The 20,512-nt window shown below is 35.2% G+C and overlaps 1 protein-coding gene across 1 annotated transcript in view; it reads left to right on the forward strand.

The window, feature by feature from the left end:
• Positions 1 to 20,512, forward strand: part of itga5 (integrin, alpha 5 (fibronectin receptor, alpha polypeptide)) — a 62,498-nt gene that overhangs the window by 33,836 nt on the left and 8,150 nt on the right. The window contains exons 13-26 of the mRNA XM_051096209.1: positions 164 to 364; positions 453 to 498; positions 663 to 776; positions 2,900 to 2,955; positions 3,601 to 3,758; positions 5,498 to 5,635; positions 9,573 to 9,640; positions 11,882 to 12,029; positions 13,628 to 13,720; positions 15,167 to 15,246; positions 16,263 to 16,343; positions 16,475 to 16,580; positions 17,201 to 17,359; positions 19,462 to 19,569. Coding sequence (XP_050952166.1) covers positions 164 to 364; positions 453 to 498; positions 663 to 776; positions 2,900 to 2,955; positions 3,601 to 3,758; positions 5,498 to 5,635; positions 9,573 to 9,640; positions 11,882 to 12,029; positions 13,628 to 13,720; positions 15,167 to 15,246; positions 16,263 to 16,343; positions 16,475 to 16,580; positions 17,201 to 17,359; positions 19,462 to 19,569 — 1,556 coding nt within the window. The remainder of the gene's footprint in view (positions 1 to 163; positions 365 to 452; positions 499 to 662; positions 777 to 2,899; positions 2,956 to 3,600; positions 3,759 to 5,497; positions 5,636 to 9,572; positions 9,641 to 11,881; positions 12,030 to 13,627; positions 13,721 to 15,166; positions 15,247 to 16,262; positions 16,344 to 16,474; positions 16,581 to 17,200; positions 17,360 to 19,461; positions 19,570 to 20,512) is intronic.

Below are 20,512 nucleotides of genomic sequence, written 5' to 3' on the forward strand. Positions count from 1 at the left end.
GTCCAAATTGAACTATGACCTACCTAATCCTGATTTAGGCTAAACCCTCTATGTAAAACGGGCCATAGACTTGTAATATCATGAAGTAAAAAAAAATATATATATATTTTGGTAATGGCCAGAATTTTAATATTATTGCATCTCTAAAATATCCTCTTAACAGATGTGGCCATCAGTTGTCCGTTTGGTGGGGAAAACAAACAAGGACTGGTGCTCATCTATAATGGACATGCTGGAGGACTCAGGGAAAAGCCCTCTCAGGTGATCGCTGGTCAATGGGCTTCTGCTGCACCGTCAGCTCTACCTGCCAGTTTTGGTTACTCCCTTCGCGGAGGCAAAGACCTGGACAACAATGGCTATCCAGGTGAGAAACCTTACCCTCCGTGGCTACCATAAACCACTACCACTACTGTTGAAATCTAGTCTAAAACCATGTTTTTTTGTTCTTGCAGATCTTATTGTTGGCGCATTCGGTGCAGACACAGCCATTCTTTACAGGTCAGTCACAGACATGAAGACTGCAATAATGGCTGCTGAAAATGTAGCTTTGTCTTCAGAGGAATTAATTACATAAAAAAAAATTAATTGTCATAATGTTTCACAATATTACTGTTTTTACAGTATTTTAGTGTAGATTACATACTTTTGGATGTTATTTCCAGGTCTCGTCCTATTGTGAACACTAGTGCCACCTTGACTGTCTATCCAACTATGATTAATCCTGAGGAGAAAGTTTGCACCATAAGCCGTGGGAACGAGACCCTGCATGTGTCCTGGTATGTCTACCATCTTGTATTGGCCTGAATTTGTTGCATTCCAGGTTCAAAGCAGTAAATAGACTTTATTAGACTGTTTATCCAAACACTAAACGCTCAACATGCAATAGTGGGAAAAGATCATGATGTTTCACATTTAACCAGCACTGAAGTGCACTTATATAGGAATTTTAGAAATCTAATTTACTTCATTACATCCACAGTTGGGCTTTGTATGTTAGGCCTGGACATATGGAAGGGTGTAGTTATGCTGTCAGTAAAGGCTTTTTTCCAAATGGTTTGGACATGCTATGCTGGTTGAGAGTGAGGCAAAAAAGGTTGCGAAACACATGAAATGCCCTTTTTTCACCTCCATGATGTGCTTTATTGAAATATGCATCTTATCTGTGGAGGGAAAGGAAACTCCTGGGCTGGTCTCTCTCTGACGTAAACCGCCTGTGTCTCCGCCTGGTCTGTTTTATACAGGGAAAGTTTGTATACGTATGTGTTGATTACAAGTCGTTGCCTAGACACAGAGGCTTTTGGGAGAAATTAGAGAGCGAGAAAGGGGGCTAGCAGTGACTTTGAATGAGATATTGTTTAGTGGTGGAACACAGCTGGGAAACATCAGGACACACTGAGCTGCACATGAATGTGAGCTCTCTCTCTCTCGCTCTCTCTCTCTCTCTCTCTCTCTCTCTCTCTCTCTCGCTCTCTCTCTCACACACACACACACACACACACACAGATGTATACCCAGGCTTAGAAACACACATGGGAACACATTGCGTTTATTGCACAGGTCAGAAGTTTTTTTTTTTTTTTTTTTTTTTTTTTTTTTTTTTTTTTTCAGTCTTTCACTTTCCCCTTTCTGTGTCTTGTTTCTTTTGTATGTTTTGTGTTTATGTTGGATTCTTCTGTTTCTTTTGTTACTTTTTCTTCTTTTTTGAAACTTCTTCAGTTCTTTCTAAAATGTTTTCTTTCGTTCTTTTAAACTGTCAATCAACCCTTTTCTTTTCTTTCTTGCTTCCTTTATTTTCCACAAAATATTAAGCAGAACAGTCATTTTCAACATTGCTAAGAAAAAATGTTTCTTGAACAGCAAATCAGCATATTAGAATGATTTCTGAAGGATCATGTGTCACTGAAAACTGGAGTAATGATGGAGAAAATTCAGCTTTGCCGTTTTTAATGTATTAAATTGTAAATATTCCATAATACTGCTGTTTTTACTATGCTTTTGATCAAATAAATACAGCCTTAGAGAACTAAAAGAAGATGTCCACTTTCAGAACAAAAATGTACAGATAATATACTCACCCCCTTGTCATCCAAGATGTTCATGTCTGTCTTTCTTTAGTCGTGAAGAAATTATGTTTTTTGAAGAAAACATTTTAGGGTTTTTCTTCATATAATGGACTGATATGGTGCCCACGAGTTTGAACTTCCAAAATGCAGTTTAAATGCGGCTTCAAACGATCCCAGTGCGTTTGTAAACGATCCCATCCGAGGAAGAAACGTCTTATCTAGCAAAACAATTTTGTTCTTGTTTTAAATAAAATAATACAGTTTATTTTTAATGTCAAAACGCTCATCTTAGTTCATGACAATTAGGGTATGTCGAAGAACTCCCATCTCATGTTCTGCCTCAACTTCAAAATGGTCTTATATTGCTGTTTTCCTTTTTTGTTGTTTAAACTGCATTTTGGAAGTTCAAACTCGGGGCATCATAGCAGTCCATTATGATAAAGAGATAAATCCTGAAATGTTTTCCTCAAAAAACATAATTTCTTCACGACTGAGGAAAGAAAGACATGAACATCTTGGATGACAAGGGGGTAAGTAAATTATCTGTAGATTTTTGTTCTGAAAGTGGATTTCTCCTTTAAGCAACGTCTTTCAGAAACAGTAGTGTACATCAGATTCCATTGCAGACATGATCCTAAACTGTCCTGTTTGAAAACATCTTCACATCTGTTGTGTGATCCATTATCCTGTAGTCACCCTTCCTTCAAGCTGTCAAGCGTTATAGCCTGAGGAAACAATAATAGCAAATATTTCATAGCCGAAGAGATGCATCCAATCTGTTTCATTGTAATAAATCCACATCATCTCTCATCATTTGTCTGCTTTGCTTCTTACAGTGTCAACCTGAGTTTTTGCCTCTCAGCCAATGGGAAGCACCTACCAAATCATCTCGGTAAGCCACATCTGCTCCTGTTTATGCACCTATTGATCCCATTTGCAAACCGTATTCCTTTTTAAATAAGCAACCACCCAGAACACTATTTGCACGCTAACAATCACCTACAAGGTGACTTATTTTTGCTTAAATTCCATCACAACCTAAAATAAATCTGTTTTTGACATTTAACAGAGCCTTCATGTTTCTCATTCCATCCATAAGCGTTTCTTTGTCCATATACAGCCTTTACAATGTATTTATTCAGTAATTACTTCCCTCTATTCCCCCTTGGGCTAATGATAGCACCATATGCCCTGCCATTAGAGGCCTAGACTATGTGCGAAGAATAACACCTACTGCACATGCTCGGAAAACTGAGCACAGGTGCCCAACATACATCTGAATGGCATGCAAATTCCTTCATGCCCTCACGTCTTTCCATCAAAAGCATTATGGCTTTTCTTATAGTCATTCTCTTCAGGTGTTGGATAATGATAAAAACTAAATAGTTGGAAGAAGTCTTCACTCTTGCCAAACCACAAAGTTCAGATCTAGGCTTTGAGAATTTAGTGCTGTGTCAGCATGGCCCCGTCCTGCACCTGTGTGCTGAAGCCAATGTGAAGACATAGTGCCTGAAACATTTCTAAATGTGTATTGTAGAGTTTAACGTTGAAGTTCAGCTGGACCGTCTGAAGCAGCAGCAGAAGGGGGCCGCACGGAGAGCTCTGTTTTTAGACACCCAGCTTCCCACTTTGCAGAGGACTCTGACTGTGCCAGATGGAGCCAGAATCTGCAGTGACACCAAGATCTTCTTGCGGGTGAGTTTGACTGCCAGATTACATAAAAAACTTGGTTATGAACATTAAAGGATTAGCTCATTCCAGAATTAAAAATTCCTGATAATTTACTTACTCCCAGATTTTTCTCCATATAGTGGACTTCATTGGTGACCAATGGGTTCAAGGTTTAAACTGCAGTTTCAGTGCAGCTTCAAAGGGTTCTAAGATGAGGAATGATGGTCTTGTATAGCAAAACGATTAGTCATTTTCTAAAAAAAAAAATAAATGTAAATGCTTAGCCACAAATACTCGCCTTGCGCATTACATAATTTTGTAATCACATTGGAAATAAGGCTGGGCGATATGGCCAAAATATTATCACGATAATTTTTTTTCACATCAGTCACTACAGTGTGACAGTTGTAAAAAACAGATTGTTAATTGTGGCTTTAAACTATTTATTATGGTCAGAACATGACAAACACATTTGAATTCTATACACTTTTTCCAGTCATTTTTCCTTAACAATATTAATATCTTACTAGAAAAAAAAAATTCTTAGTTCTGCTTGTTTTAATGAGTAATATTGTTTCAAATCAGGAAACAGGTTTGTGTTGCCTGATAATATTGAAAAGAATATACACATTTTTGTCTCTTAGAAATACACATCAAATTCAGTAATACATGTAAAAATTGTAGCAACCTCATTTTTATATGGTGAAATGTAATTATTCTTACTTTTTTTTTTTTTTTTATTAACCATTTCTCTTTCATAGTATCATCCATAGTTCATGATAATAAGTTAAACCCACAAATATAGCACCTCGATACCATGGTGAAAATGTAATCTGGTTCTTGGGTATTTGTATGAAAAACAGTAGTCTAAATGAATGCATGAACGCCATAGCTTAATCACCAAAAAAGTACTGTAATTATACGTTTGAACTTTGATCCGAGTGCATTTAATGATGGCGCGCATTAAATGACTAGCGCTCTTTTGTTCCGCCTTTGCCACATAAACATTATATCAAACATTTAACGAACTCTTGTTATCATTTATCAAGGAAATTTATATTTTTTAGATATATAAATTTCTATGGATAACCAGCCCTAGTTGGAAAGGTCACGCGTGACATAGGCGGAAGTACAGACCCAGTGTTTCCAAAGCGAACGTGCAAAGAAAGTCTAACGACGCCCTTTACAAAAAAGGTAAAACAACGATTTCAAATGATTTTGAAGTTGGAGGAGAAAATGTGATGGACTTTTTCGTCCTACCCTACCTTTTTAAACCAAAATACACAGACAACTAACCGCGTGTGACTTGTGCATCGCAAAGCTTGTGCAAGACGAGCATTTGGGGTTAAAAAGTTGGCTTTCATATTTGATGACTTACGACTTGATTTTGACACAGCAACTTGCCTGTCTCGACTCTAGACTTGAATGCATGGATTCAAGACTTGACTTTGGACTAGAATGCAAAGAATTAGAAGATATTCATTGTTCAGTGTACGTTTTATGAGGAAGGGGATTGTGAGCCAATGAGAATTAAGAGTAGGTGGGGCTAACCAATGGAAACATTGGGTGGAAAAATGACCTGCGTCATTAAAGTGAGTTAGTTTTCCATTTCTGTGTACAAGATAAGTGTTAAAAGTGAGGATAAGTAAGATAAGTGTGGCAATAAAGGCCAAAAATGCAGCGAGGGATTAAGTGTCGTTTTGTCCTGCTTTCTGACCTTTCTCACAAACTCCTGCTCTGTTTTCCTCTCTGTTGGAGTGTAGGATGAAAAGGACTTCAGGGATAAACTATCACCTATTTTCGTCGCGCTCAACTTCAGCCTGAACCCTCAAGCTGCGTCAGACAGACACGGCCTGCGACCCATCCTCAACTATCAGACAGCGGAGCTCATCGAACAGAAAGTACGTACATCCCACAATGCTTTATTTGAACAAACTGAGGTTTTGCATGGAGTGGTAGGTTCTTCTCCAGCTTTATGAGGAGATTTTCAAAACATACATCTGGGATGTTCTCCAAACTGTCTGGAAAGACATTTGAGAGCTGAAGGATATGTGTAGCGTGTTCGGCAGAGAACTTTACACTGTCCCACCAGGAGTAGATTTCTGGGCTTTGTGGAAACTCCACTGTAGAGGTGTTTGCGTGTATAGAGGGTTAATAGGTTTCTGTTATTTTCCGGGCGGGTTCTCGCAGGCCATATGCCGTCTGTTTAGATTTAGCTTTTTGGGTGGCAGTTTTCTCTCAGTAGTTATTGAGACTGTGCCGAACACATGGGCCGCACTGACCATATGCAGAAACATTCTAATCCAGAGGTCTTGGAAACATCACAGATGGAGCAATCTTCTAAAACTTTCACTTATTTAAGCCAAAAAACTAAGTGGAAGCCCTTTTATTAATGATAAATGAGTGTGTCCATTATAAAGGAAGGGAAAATTATTTAAAAATCTAGTTCAAAACACACCTGCCAAGTTTTTAGAAATGTACTTTTTGAGTTCATATTTTTAATGACCACAGTTTAACATCTCATCCGAAGGACGGTAAATATAATACAAATATATATTATATATTATAGATTATATACATAAGTGTTTAAGTAAATTAAAAACTATTATTATTGTTATTATAATTATTGCATATATTTTATATATATACAAATATATGAAAGTATATAGTATAAATATATTAAATTATCCACAATATTCTTAAATTAATTAAATAAAAGTACACGTTATTACTATTAACCAAATAATTGATATTTGGTATTGATATTTAAATATTATATAAACATGATTATATAGTATTATATAAATGTTTGTCAGTTATTATTATTATTTTACTATTAAAGTTACATATATTTTTATAGAGTATAAATATAGAAAAATATCCACAATATTATTAACCAAATAGTTTTATATTTTGAAATATTATATAAACATAAATATATAATATTATATAAATATTATATAAATAAATAATAATAGTGTTTGAATAAGTCAATTAAAATTGTATTATTATTATTATTATTATTATTATTATTATTAAAGTTACATATATTTTTATTGAGTATAAATATAAGTATAAATATTATATAAACATATAATTATATAATATTATATAAATTGTTATATAAATAAATAATTATAATTGTTATTATTATTGTTATTATTTTTAGATGTTATATAAATGTATTATAAAATTGTGGATATTATTATAATTATTATTATTATTATTATTATTATTATTATTAATAAAATATTTTTTAGTATAAATATATACAAATATCTGCAATATTCAATATTTAATTAATTAATTAAAGATACAAATAATTACTATTAACCCAGTACCATATTTTTAAATATTGTATAAACATATAATTATTTTAACTTATTTTCTAATAAAAAATGTATGTTATGAAAAATGTGATCATGTCAAACCTTTCTTTTCAAGAATTATTGGAATAAATTAATAAATCTTATAGGGATAAGAATTTACTTGTGGTATTTATTTTTAATGGGACTATAGGTGTGCGACTCCGTATTCGTCTTGCCTATAGATCGAGATGTTTTGCAGCTCCTTTGATAAATGTTGTGAGGTATCCCGCCCGGCGCTCTCCAGTTTGCTGACCCAGTCCTGCTGTTTTCAGACCCTGACACTTCCGTAAACACTTTATGGTGGTTTTGGCTGTGGATCAGCTTGGACATATGCACATGTGACCCTCTCTTGTATCTCCACTTGGGCTTCTAGTTGTTTGGTTGCTGCACTGAACCCAAACAACCCTCTCCAGTAGGTTCGGAGCGGCCCAATACAGAGCTATGGAAAGGGGTGGCTGCCCTCATTGGGTGTAATTAGAGCTCAGCAACTGCTGATTACAGGGAAGCCACTTTGCCCTTTCTAATCTCCCTATTCTATTTTCTTATCCTCATCGTCATGTTGCGTCATCCTCGCCATCCTCGCACATGTTGGAAATACAGCCTCGGGTGGTAGCAATTAGCCGCGGCACCACTTTCCCCTTTTCTTTATGTTTTAGAGTCATTCATAAATTGAATATAGATTCTCTCTCATTAATGGGCATGTGCTTTATGTGTTATATATATATATATATTTATATTTGTGTGTGTGGTGAGAGTTGGGTGGTGTCGCGTGCAGCTAGCATGTGGTTCGGGGTCGGCAATCTCTGATGTGGATGTTGGTGGCAGATAGAACAGCCTTATGGCTACAACCATAGCTCTTTATCCCTTTAAGTGAGCTCTATATGTTTTTTTGAAGCATGTACACATCTGTTTTCAACCTAGAATTCATTCAGCAGTGTTTACTAATGTAAAACATTGCGTTTTGTAGGCTGAAGAGTGATATTTACCTTTGCAACCGTAATGTTTATGTTCGCCTTGTGCAATGGTGTATTAGGCTGCAGTGTTCTCTGACATTACATGGTCATGCGCTAATGCTTGACCTGATGAAACGCACTGTTTATATTGCTGCCGGCCGCTGATGTCTGTTGTTTACAAATATCTTATGAGTGTTTTGCTTGGATTTTTGAAAGTAGTTTCATAGTGTTAGTAGTTTAAAGTTTCATGGGAGTTTGTAAGAATGTAAGTTTATTGGATTTTCTTTTTTTATATAAAGTGCCTGGAGATGTTTAGTTGGGATATTGGTTATGGGAAGCGTGACTAAAAAATTTGCTGCTTATAGGGCGATGATGCCTGAATGACATTAAAGTCAGTGGATTGCAGGTGGTGTCCTGCGTATGATTAAGAAAATGAATATATAGAATATATATATATATAAAATATTATTATTATTATTATTATTATTGTTGTTGTTATTATTATTATTATTATTATTATTATTATTATTGTTATTAATTATTATTATTATTATTGTTATTAATATTATTGTTTTTATTGTTACCACCACTACATGATTTTTAAGAGTATAAATATGATTTAAATATCCACAATATTTTTAAAGTAATTAAATGTATAAATAATAATAATAATTTTTCTTATTCTTATTCTTAGTACCACCACTACATGATTTTAGAGTATAAAAATTCTTTAAATATCCACAATATTTTTAGAGTAATTAAATGTATAAATAATAATAATAATAATAATTAATAACTATTATTGCCATCACTAGACTATATTTTCAGAGTATAAATATGATTTAAATGTCCACAATAGTAATTAACAGTAATTAAATGTATAAATAATGGTAATAATAATAATAATAATAATAATAATAATTAGTATTATTATTACCACCAGTACATGATGTTTTTAGAGTATAAATATGATTTAAATATTCAGAATATTTTAGAATAGATAAATGTATTAATAATAATAATAACAGTAACAAAGACTGTTTATTATTATTATTATTATTATTATTATTATTATTATTATTATTATTATTATTATTATTACCACTACTACATTATATTTTTGGATATAAAATTATTTGTCATTAAATGTCCACAATATTTTTTTAGAGTAATTAAAATTTAAAATAGAAAATCAAATATTAAAAACAATGTGTTTTGTTATAAATCAAAACAATAGATCTGGACAAAAGCATTGCATCTTATATGCAGTCTGCAATTGCATATAACTGTACATCTGTACAGTAGATCTGTCTGGCTTCATTTTGATAAGTAATTCCCACTTTTCACCATCCTATCAATTCCTGAAATATCAAATCAGATCTCAGGAGATTTATTTTCTCATACAATTCTCTGTTTCACTCAAATAAGTCTCATTCTAAAACTAAAATGGGTTGCAAAAATTGATGACTCTAATATCTCAGTAACTTACCTTAACGTTTTTCTGGCTTGTGTTCTAGGCCCAGATTTTGTTGGACTGCGGAGAGGACAACATCTGCGTGCCTGACCTAAAACTCTCTGTGCACGGGTAAGATGATTAGCAAGGAATGCAAAAAAGAAATAAAAGCCTGGGGTTTCAATGTGCTTGTTGCAAAGTTTGCACTGAAGTCACGTATAAAGTAGAACTATTTTAAGCATGAGAAATGAGTAATGGCTATTCTAGCTACTGTTTAGATTAGATATTTGGATAAATATACGTGATGAGTCACTGCTTTTGCAAAGTTGGACAGAGTGCTCCCAGGTGATATTAGCGACACACACACACACACACATGCACAGATACACAGGAAAAAAAACAGGAAGGAGGGCTGTACAACAGGTGCTGGGATTGGCTGACTCGGCTTGTGGAAAAAAAAACTGCATAGATGAAGTGGATAAGTTGGAGGGCTTGGAAAACTCTTTGGCCTTCTTTTCCCTGCAGTTACAACAGTTTTCTGCAGTTGATTTGTAAAAATCTGTGGGTATTTTCTCTCTCTTTTATACACAGATTTGTTTACGTCTGTTATTCTTCAACTGCAAAAATGCGCCTTACCAAGAACCTTACAGATTAGTTGCATTTGTCTTTGTTCACATATTTATTAAACTGTGGTGGGTATTAATTTTCTCCACGGAGTGATTTGGAGGGAATGGCGTCTTTTGGAAATTTGCTCGAGGGGTTATTCTTTAGGAGAAAATGTGAAAATAAACTGCTGTTCAAAAGTTTGGGATCAGTAAGATTTTTAATGTTTTTTAAAGAAGTCTCCTATGCTTTTATTTGATCAAAAATACAAACAAGGAATATTGTGAAATATTATTGCAATTTAAAATAACAGTTTTTTATTTAAATATATTTTAAAATATAATTTATTTATTCGATGCAAAGCTGAATTTTCATCGGCCATTACTCCAGTCTTGAGTATCCCACGATCCTTCAGAAATCATTTTAAATTGCTGATTTATTATCAATGTTGGAAACGGTTGTGCTGCTTAATATATTTTTAAAAACTCTCATAGTTTTTTCAGGATTCTTTGATTCAGAAAGTTGAAAAGAACAGCATTTATTCAACATAGAAATCTTTTTTAACAATAGAAGTCTTTACTGTCACTTTTAATCAAAAGTATTAATTTCTTTAAAAGAAAGAAAGAAATTTACTGACCCTGAACTTTGAACGGTAGTGTATATATTGTTACAAAAGATTTCTGTTGTAAATAAATGCTGTTCTTTTTAATGTTTTATTCATTGAAGAATCCTACAAAAAGGATAAAAAAGATCCAAAAAAAATTCCAAATACAAGTTAAAATTAAACAGCACAACTATTTCCAACATTGATAATAAATCAGCATATTAGAGTGATTTCTGACTGGAGTAATGATGCTGAAAATTCAGCTTTACATCACAGAAATAAATTATATTTTAATGTATATTAAAATAGAAAACCACTATTTTAAATTGCAATAATATTTCACAATATTACAGTTTTTTTCTGTATTTTTAATCAAATAAATGCAGCCTTGATGAGAACATTAAGAATCTTACTGATCCCAAACTTTTGAACGACAGTGTGCATCTAAACAGCTGTCAGCATCTGCTTCCCAGGTCCAGGTTTCAGTCAAATTCACTTGCATGCTAAATCCTTTCCATGTGATTATTAAAACTTACTGGTGTTAATTTGTTGTAAAATTATATTTATTTAGAAGACCCCCCGAATGCAAATCATAACCTCATTGTGACATGAACTCAACCTCATATGTGCCATATGAAGGGGTTTGTTATAAAAGTACAACAAGCGATGGCTTCCACATAGGTTTGAGTCCCCCACCAGCCGAGTGCCAGCGCTTGAATTCAGTACGTGCCGCTTCCCCAGCATGGCTTTACGAGGCCAGGCGGTAATTGGAAGCGTCTGTGTGGCCCTCGCATGGAATTTCTCATTGTGTCTGAAATGTAGAAAGAAAAGAAAGGGGGGAGGGAACACGTTGGAATAGAAAAAAAGAGAACTTTGCGGAATGTTTCACAGTCTTTGTCATCGCATGTTGAACTTTACGGCTACAATGGAAATTAGGGGTTTTTAATAGGAAATGTGTGCATAATGCAGGAGGAAGGGCTTCCTGTTGGAAAAATCTGAGTGGTGTTTTACTGCTAGATCAGCAGAATTACATAGACAATGTCCTGTGTGCTTAATGTGAATTGAGCAGTGTTTGTGTCTGAAAGTACAATTTGCATATTTGCTTCTTGACTCTATAGAAAGTAAATTAGCCACTAATGTGTGAGTTTTATGTTTTGGTTCTGCAGGGACAGGAAGGAAGTGTACATGGGCGATGACAACTCTCTGACCCTGACTTTCAACGCGAAGAACGACGGAGGCGGAGCTTACGAAGCCGAGCTGTATGTGGTTTTGCCACCAGAGGCCGACTACAGCGGAATAGCCCGTAATAACGAGGTGAGATACGGAGACCCTCCCTCCAGGTGCTGCCTATTACACGGACGTGTGCCAGACCCTGTCCATTAACTCCTACATGTGTTCGGCATTTCAGCTGAGAAAGACCTTTGTTCTGTTACTTTGATACTCAAGAGAAGGTGTGTGTTTTATTAATGGAGACATGTGATGAGAAATCCTGTAGTGAGGCAAAAATATACAGTAGATTACGTTACACTTTAAGAAGGGGTGGTTCTTACAGGAGGATCATGCCAATGTTTAGATGAATTACTTGTCCTTTTTTTAAAGGGATAGTTCACCCAAAAATTAAAATTCTGTCATTAATTAATCAGCCTCATGTCGTTCCAAACCCGTAAGACCTTTATTTATTTTCGGAACACAAATTAAGATATTTAACTACCATGTTCAAGGCCCAGAAAGTAAGTAAAGACATCTTTAAAATTGTACGTGTTGTGCTACTTTCGTAATTGTGCATTGAAGACGCAAGCAATTGTTGATTTAAGTCATTATTTTGTTTTCTTCTGTCTTTACTACCTTTCTGAGCCTTGAACGTAATACACTCTAAAAAATGCTGGGTTAAAAACAACCCAACTTGGGTTATTTGGCAACCTAGCATAAATATTGGACAGAACACATGCTGGATTATTTTGACCCAGCTGGTTGGGTTAAATATTTTTACCCAACATGCTTTGTTTTATTTAAGTAATCTGTTGTTTAAATTACTATATATCTGAGTCGGTGATGGGCTGCTGTTCGCCAGGGGAACCTCGCATTTCACTCATAGTGAAAGATACCATGACTGGCTCCATAACATGCCCATAAACAAACAGTACAGAGATTACAAAACATGTTTTAACATCAAATTAAATTCAGTATTACAACGAATAAAATCAGTTTATGTTATGCAAGGCAAAAGGCATTTCCATCATGCGAAACGACCGCTGCTGATGCAGCTGACTGACATCTCGTCCTTGTATGCTGTGTTGTGTAAAATAATATAATTTACAGCATAGTAAAGACTTAATAAATAAAATAAAATGTATGCAAACCTTTATTTTACTGAAGAAGTGCACCAAATTGGCAGCGCTGAGAACTGCTCTCTCCTGTAGAGGATGCAAAAAGCCCTCGCTCTGACTGTAACTCAGCAGTTGGGTTGTTTTGTTGGAGGCAGGCATAACCCAGCGGTTGAGTAGAAAAAATAATCCAGCATTAAAATTGACCCAGTATCTTAATTACAGAAAAACTACCCATAAAAATGACCAAACAAGTCATTTGGGATTAAAAAATACTAGCATTTGGGATTAAACCCAGCATTTGGGATTTTTTTTAAAAACTGCATTTTTAGAGTGCAGAAATACTACCCAGCACCTGGGTAAAAATATTAAAAACAACCCAATTTTAATTTTTGGGTCACTGTCCCTTTAACCCTAACCCTGTGTAGAGATGATTTAGTGGAAAAATGTAACATTCAGCATTAGTACCACAACTGGTCTAAGCAGGTCAAGACATGAGTGAGGGATACGAATGAGTAATTTGTGTGTGGGGGCACTTCCCGAAATTTACTGGTCTTTTTCTCCATTTCTCTGAATTTTTCTGGACAGAGCCTGACCCAACTGACCTGCAGTTATGAGACGGAAAATCAGACCCGTTACCTCAGCTGTGACCTCGGGAACCCCATGAAGTCAGGCACTAGCGTAAGCACCTAAGTCTTCTTTCTGTTTGTGTGTATGTACACACTTGAGTGACTTGAGGATTCACATAAAGCTAATTAAAAAAACATCTTTTATCAAGTGGAATTGAATCTTACTGCTTTCCCAGGATGTCTAAGAATTTTAAAATTGTGATTTGAACAGTCATAGAAACTAGTAGAATCTTGTGAAGTCATGGAAAGGCATATTTTTTTTATAGTGAATTAATCTATAAATCTATTGACGTGTTGTTCTCTCATAGTATATGTAGTTATAGTTATGTTCAAAAGCTTTTTTTGTGTGTGCAGTCTCTATAAAAGCATTTAGAATTGTCCAGTAATCCTTTTCCAGCATTCCAGTCATGGAGATTCTGATTACTGACAACTAGCATTTTAAAAAACCAGGCCTCCAGCAGCCATAATTGTGTCCTGTTAGTCACATAACCTTTATTAGTCATCCAACCTGTGTTAGTCAGCTCATAGTGCTGTCTGGGGGGCTTGTTAAGGGCTGTGTTGGATCATGTTTGGACAGCCAGGAAGTTCCCACCAGTTATGCAGGAAGTGACAGTCATTTTGGCTCTGCTCCCTTAGAGTGTGGAGTTCCCCTGTCCCAAATGCCACTGTGGCTTTTTAATGTGTCTGTAGAGATGGAATATAATTGGGTGACTGTTCAGACGCTCCTGTCCAATTTTTTAGTCAGCTGCTCTCATTAGTTCAGGCCAGGTTGTCTGGTTGTGTTATTCAGCAATTTTATTATTAACTCTATTTTAGCTCATTATTTTTGGATTCCAGGACCACCAAAGAGGTTTCTCGTAACAACTGGCCTGTATCTGTAATTGTATCTCATGCAGCAATGAGAAATTCAGAAATCACACCCACCCCGACGTGAACGGACACCCACACACGAACTCTCACACACTGAGCTGAGGGAAAACGAGAGCCGCTTGTATGGGGTCTTTTTTGCCAGAGTTTATGTACGTGCGGTGGGAGCATAAAACCACAATTATAAAAAGGGAGGCTGGAACTCCCATGCAGCCTGGGGTTGGGTAGATGACTTCAGCATTTTAGGGTAGTAACTAAGTGGAGTGCTTTTGACAGTGCACCTAAACATGACATCACAAAGATGAATGAGAGAGGATACGTTTTAGTGTTTCCACTTGTGTTTTTTGGATGGGGTACAGGAAAAGAACATTCCACAAACCTCAACATCCATTCTGTTGCTATGGCAGTGCATTATGGGGGATTTGTGTTTTGTGCGTTGTAGAGAATTCTCTGGTGTAATTCTTGGAAAGCTGAAATTCAGTATTGCTAATATTGTTGGCTCCTTTATGACAAATTCTCCTAGTTCTCTCAATTTTGGGTCGTTGTAAATGAATGAATAAATGAATGTACACGTATCTGTATTTGTAAGAAGTGAGTTTGGATTTAAAAATCTTTTTTGTTTTATTTTCAGTTATGGGCTGGACTGCGATTTACAGTACCACGACTTAAGGACACACACAAATTTGTGCAGTTTGACCTACAGATTCGTAGGTATGAAACTTAAAAACCAATACACACAGTTTTAATGTTGTGTTTTGTGTTTTTTGTTTTGTCTTGTTTGTTTGTTATTTTGGTTTTTTGTGTGTGTTTTGTTGTTTGTTTTGTGTGTGAAACTAATATATTTGTGTATATATTATAAATGTATTTGTTTGTAAAACAAATACACAGCTTTCATGTTTTATTTTGATTGTGAAACAAATACGTTTTGTTTTGTTTCATGTTTTTGTTTTGTTTGTAAAACAAATACACACAGCTTTCATGTTTTGTTTTGTTTGTCAAACAAATACACACAGTTTCATGTTTAGTTTTTTTGTTTTATTTTGTTTGTAAAAACAAATTCATACAGCTTTCATGTTTTTTTGGTATGTTTTGTTTTTTGTGTGAAACAATACACACAGCCTTCATGTTTTGTTTTTTGTTTGTGAAACAAATATGTTTTGTTTTGTTTGTAAAACAAATACCCAGCTTTCATGTTTTTTGTTTTATTTTGTTTGTGAAACAAATACACACAGCTTTCATGTTTTTTTTTGTTTTATTTTGTTTGTGAAACAAATACACAAAGCTTTCATGTTTTTTTTGTTTTATTTTGTTTGTGAAACAAATACACACAGCTTTCATGTTTTTTGTTTTATTTTGTTTGTGAAACAAGTACACAACTCACAATAGAAATTAATTACAGATGTACAATGTAAAAACACTTACGTAGTGTACACAATAAGTGCATTGTACTGAATGTTTAAATGTAAGTACTTAAGGCGTAGTTAAGGCTACTTAATATAAAGTGGGACCCAAAAAATATTTGATGGTCAACGTGAAATGTATTTGTTTGTTTGTTTGTTTAAAATATGTATTTCATCATGTATTTTTATAAATTATTTAATTATTTGTAAAACTGTTACAGCCCATGATATGTCATGCATCTCTAATATATGGTTAGGTTTGTTGCTCATGCCCCTAAAAATGCCTTAGTATGCTCTTAAATAAGCTCTCCATCTCTCCATCTGCAGTAAGAATGAGAATAACTCCCAGAGTGAAGTCGTCCCCTACAAGGTGGAGGTGGTGGTCCAGTCAGATGTTATTTTACAGGGGTGAGTTCACATGCAGAACCCATTTATAAGCACTTTGCAAGACCACTGCTCTTCTGGAACTCTCACTAGGAAGCTGTCCCTGTTCCTTCACTTTCTCATTTTCCCGTCTCTCTTTATCTCTCATTTTACAGTGTCTCCCGACCAGACAAGGTCTTCTTTCCCCCACAGAACTGGAAGTTGACCAAGAATGTGATGGTTGAACAGGATGTCGGACCCTCCGTCCAGCACACTTACGAGGTAAAGACCTTGTCTGAGACCTTCAGTTGGACTTGGAGTTAGAGACGCCTGTCACCGATAGGAATCCAGAGTAAAAGCTATAAATCCCTATGGTGTAATTATGGGATGTATGGTTGCCTAGCAACTAGCAGTTAAACTCGCAGTGTTTTAAATGTTAGGCCTTCCTGCTTTTTTGAGGTGGAGAGTTCAATTCTTTTTTTTTTTTTTAATGAAATGAACACAGAAGTCACTAAGTCCATTTAATGTTGGTCAGTTCTGCTAATTGCTGCTTGGAGTTTGGTTTCTTTATATGACGCATACTTTCTGCTAGGGTTTTGCTGATGAGTCATGCATATACTTCCACATGGAGAGGTTGTCATGGAGAATCTCCAAAAGTTACATAGAAGTCCTGAAATAGCACAAGGCATCAAGCCATCATTTTATGATGACCAGAGAGTACAGAAACACCTGTGGAGTTGCTTTAGCACCACAATTTAATCCTGTGGTTCTGATGATGTAATTGAGAAAATGACAAAGCAGCGACCTTGATTTTAAATCAGAGGGTTTGAGAGGGTTTATTATGACATAATGTAGACTTGATTCCTTTCTCTCTCTATTTCTCTGCCGTTTCTCTCTCTCAGCTGGTGAACAACGGGCCGAGCCGCATCAGTCACACTCTACTGCAGCTCAAATGCCCCATGAGGCTTCAAAGTAACAGGTTCATTTACCCGCTGGAGGTCATGACTGAGGGCCCTGTTAACTGCACCACCCACAACATAGTCAACCCCTTGAACCTCAAGGTAAGACGCTATGGGTTAACTGCAGGGCACAGATTTAATCAGGGTACGAACTGACAAAATAATTAAGGCTGGGGTGCTTTCTGTCATTATGTGAACGACTTTGATCTGTCAGGCCTTTCTTTTGAAGCACTGTTTATGGGTGAACTTGTCTGGGTTGTATTTAACCCATAATGGAAAAAAAAAGAAGAAAATAGATGTACTTTAATTTGATATAATTTGTATAATATTATATAAATATCAGAATAATATCTAAAATAATAATATTATCATTAATGTATTAAAAAATAATTATATATATAAAGAAGTCTTTTCTGCTCAGCAAGACTGCATTTATTGATTAAAAATACAGAGAAAATAGTAATATTGTGAAATATTATTGCAATTTAAAATAGTGGTTTGCTATTTTAATATACATTTTTTAAAAATGTATTCCTGTGATGCTAAGCTGAATTTTCAGTATCATTACTCCAGTCTTCAGTGTCACATGATTCTTTAGAAATCATTCTAATATGCTAATTTATCAGTGTTGGAAAGACTTGGAAAGAGAGTGCTGCTTTTTGGGATCTTTGATACTTTTTTTCAGGATTCTTTGAATAAAATGTTAAAAAGAACAGCATTTATTTAAAACAGAAATCTTTTGTAATATACTTTGCCATTCAAGTTTGTTTCAGTAAATGTTTATTCTTTTTTTTTTTTTTTTTATTTTTTTTTTCAGCAAGAATGTGTTAAATTGATGGTAAATTTATAGTAAAGATTTACATATCAGGTCTCACTGGAAGAAGAGATAGTAACATCTCAATGTGATTTCCTGGTTAAATAAAGGAATAATAATAATAATAATAACAATAACAATAATAATATTGTTAGATTTCTATTTTGAATAAATGCTTTTTAACTTTATTTATGAAAGAATCCTGAAAAAAATATCACAGGTTCCAAAAAATATTAAGCAGCACAACTGTTTACAGCACTGATAATAAATCAGCTTTTTAAAAATGATTTTTGAAGTATCATGTGACACTGAAAACTGGTGTAATGGCTGATGAAAATTCAGCATTGCATCACAGAAATAAATGATATTTTAAAGTGTATTCAAATTGAAAACTGTTATTTTAAATTGCAATAATATTTCAGAATATTTAATATATAATATAATATTTTCCTGTATTTATGATCAAACAAATGGAACTTTGAGCATAAGACACTAGAGATGGTAGATTCACATGCAGTCATGTAAGGAAAGAACAGATGTCTATCAGAACATCATGCGATCTTAAAGGGAACAGAGCCTTTTCATGACAAGCTAAATTTAAACTTATGTGACATCCGCTGTCAGTAACACCCGGTTTGTCCCATACAGTCGTATACATATGCCTAACACATGCACACACCACCCATCCATCCATATTTCCTAATATGTCCTTTCTTACAGTCCACCCTGTCCCTCAAACAGCCCCACCCAAGGGCATTAAACCAGCCTTTGATCCTCCTTCCGTACTCTCATCTCAATCTGCTCTTCTTCATGCTTCACGGCCCACTGCTGTCTATATAAACACAGCCATTAGCTCAATCAGAGCTTTTTTTGAAAGACCCCTCTATAAAATCTCACTCAAATGATCTGAAAAGCATGGATCACACATTATAAAAGATGCCAAATTTATCTTCTAAAATGTTATGATTGTTCTCTTAAGTTACACTAGTTTGTACACCCCTTTCTCGCTCTCTTTTCGGTCCATATGATGCACGTCCTCACCAAGTCCTTGTAACACAAAACAACTGTTGCATCTGGGATTGTGCAAAATTTCTCCCCTAAGTGGTTGTTTGTTCAGTTTCTCATGCCGCTTAGGGTGTGTTCCTTGGTTTTGAGGAGTGTATTGGTCTCCACAATGGAGAAGCTGAGTAAAATTTGGACATCTGTTGCAAAATGCCCCTCGCGTCCCTCACAATGCGTCCCTCCCAGTGAGCTCACGGATGAATGTCCATGTTGAGTCAGAGGGCGTCAGTACAGACTGAACCGTGATGTCAGAGTCCACAGTGTCCAAAAGGGTGGTGAGTTTCCACTCAATGTTCTGTTCCCTTTTCCCCTCTGTCTTTCTCTATAGCTCCAGCAGTCTTCTACCGAGCAGCCTCCTTTACGAGACGCGCCGCACGAACACCACATCGAGAAGAGGGAAACGCACAAGGGCGAGGTGTCTCAGCTGAACAATCTGGTGAGATTTCTTTAAAGTGAAAGTGGGAAAAAAAAAGCAAAAAACACAAAGAAAGTGAATGAAACATTGCTCTGTTCAGAAACCCAATTAGCTGCCTACATAGAGGACAGCACTGTCTGAAATGGAACTTCATGAATTGAAACACTAACAATTGAATTAGCACTCCTCTAACAATTGCCACATGCCACTAGTATAGTTTTGAATGGGGAAAAATGCAACACTCATTATGGCCATGAAGCCCCGCCTTTGGAATAAACAAGCCAATCGCTAATCGGTAAGGTCAGTGTGTTACTGCAGCTGACGTTGGAACTGATTGGGACGCATGTGTACTGGCTGGTCTAGCCCGAAAAAAGTTTTTTTTTTTGAGCTATTTCAGCAAAAGAAACAACATTTGATAGAGTTGTTTATCAGATTTCATTGGTGATTTCAAATGTGACCATGGACCACAAAACCAGTCATAAGTGTCAATTTTTTTGAAGCTTTATACATAATCTGAAAGCTGAATGAATAAGCTTTCCATCAATGTTTGGTTTGTTAGGATAGAACAATATATGGCTGAGATATAACTATTTCAGTATGTGGAATCTGAGGGTGCAAAAGAAATCAAAATATTGAGAAAATCGCCTTTAAAGTTTTCCAAATTAAGTTCTTTGCAAAGAATATTGCTAATCAAAAATTAAGTTTTGATATATTTACAGTAGGAAATTTACCAAATATCTTCATGGAACATGATCTTTACTTAATTTCCTAATGATTTTTGGCATAAATGAAAAAAATTATAATTTTGACCCATACAATGTATTTTTTGGCTATTGCTACAAATATACCTCAGCGACTTAAGACTGGTTTTGTGGTCCAGGGTCGCATACGAAATTTAATCGTAAGCTTGGTGAAATGTTTTGGAGAATTTGACGTTTCCCCATTCAAAGAGATAGGAGCTACA

The sequence above is a fragment of the Labeo rohita genome, chromosome 23 (genome assembly GCF_022985175.1).
Source record: "Labeo rohita strain BAU-BD-2019 chromosome 23, IGBB_LRoh.1.0, whole genome shotgun sequence".
In the NCBI taxonomy this organism is placed as follows: domain Eukaryota; kingdom Metazoa; phylum Chordata; class Actinopteri; order Cypriniformes; family Cyprinidae; genus Labeo; species Labeo rohita.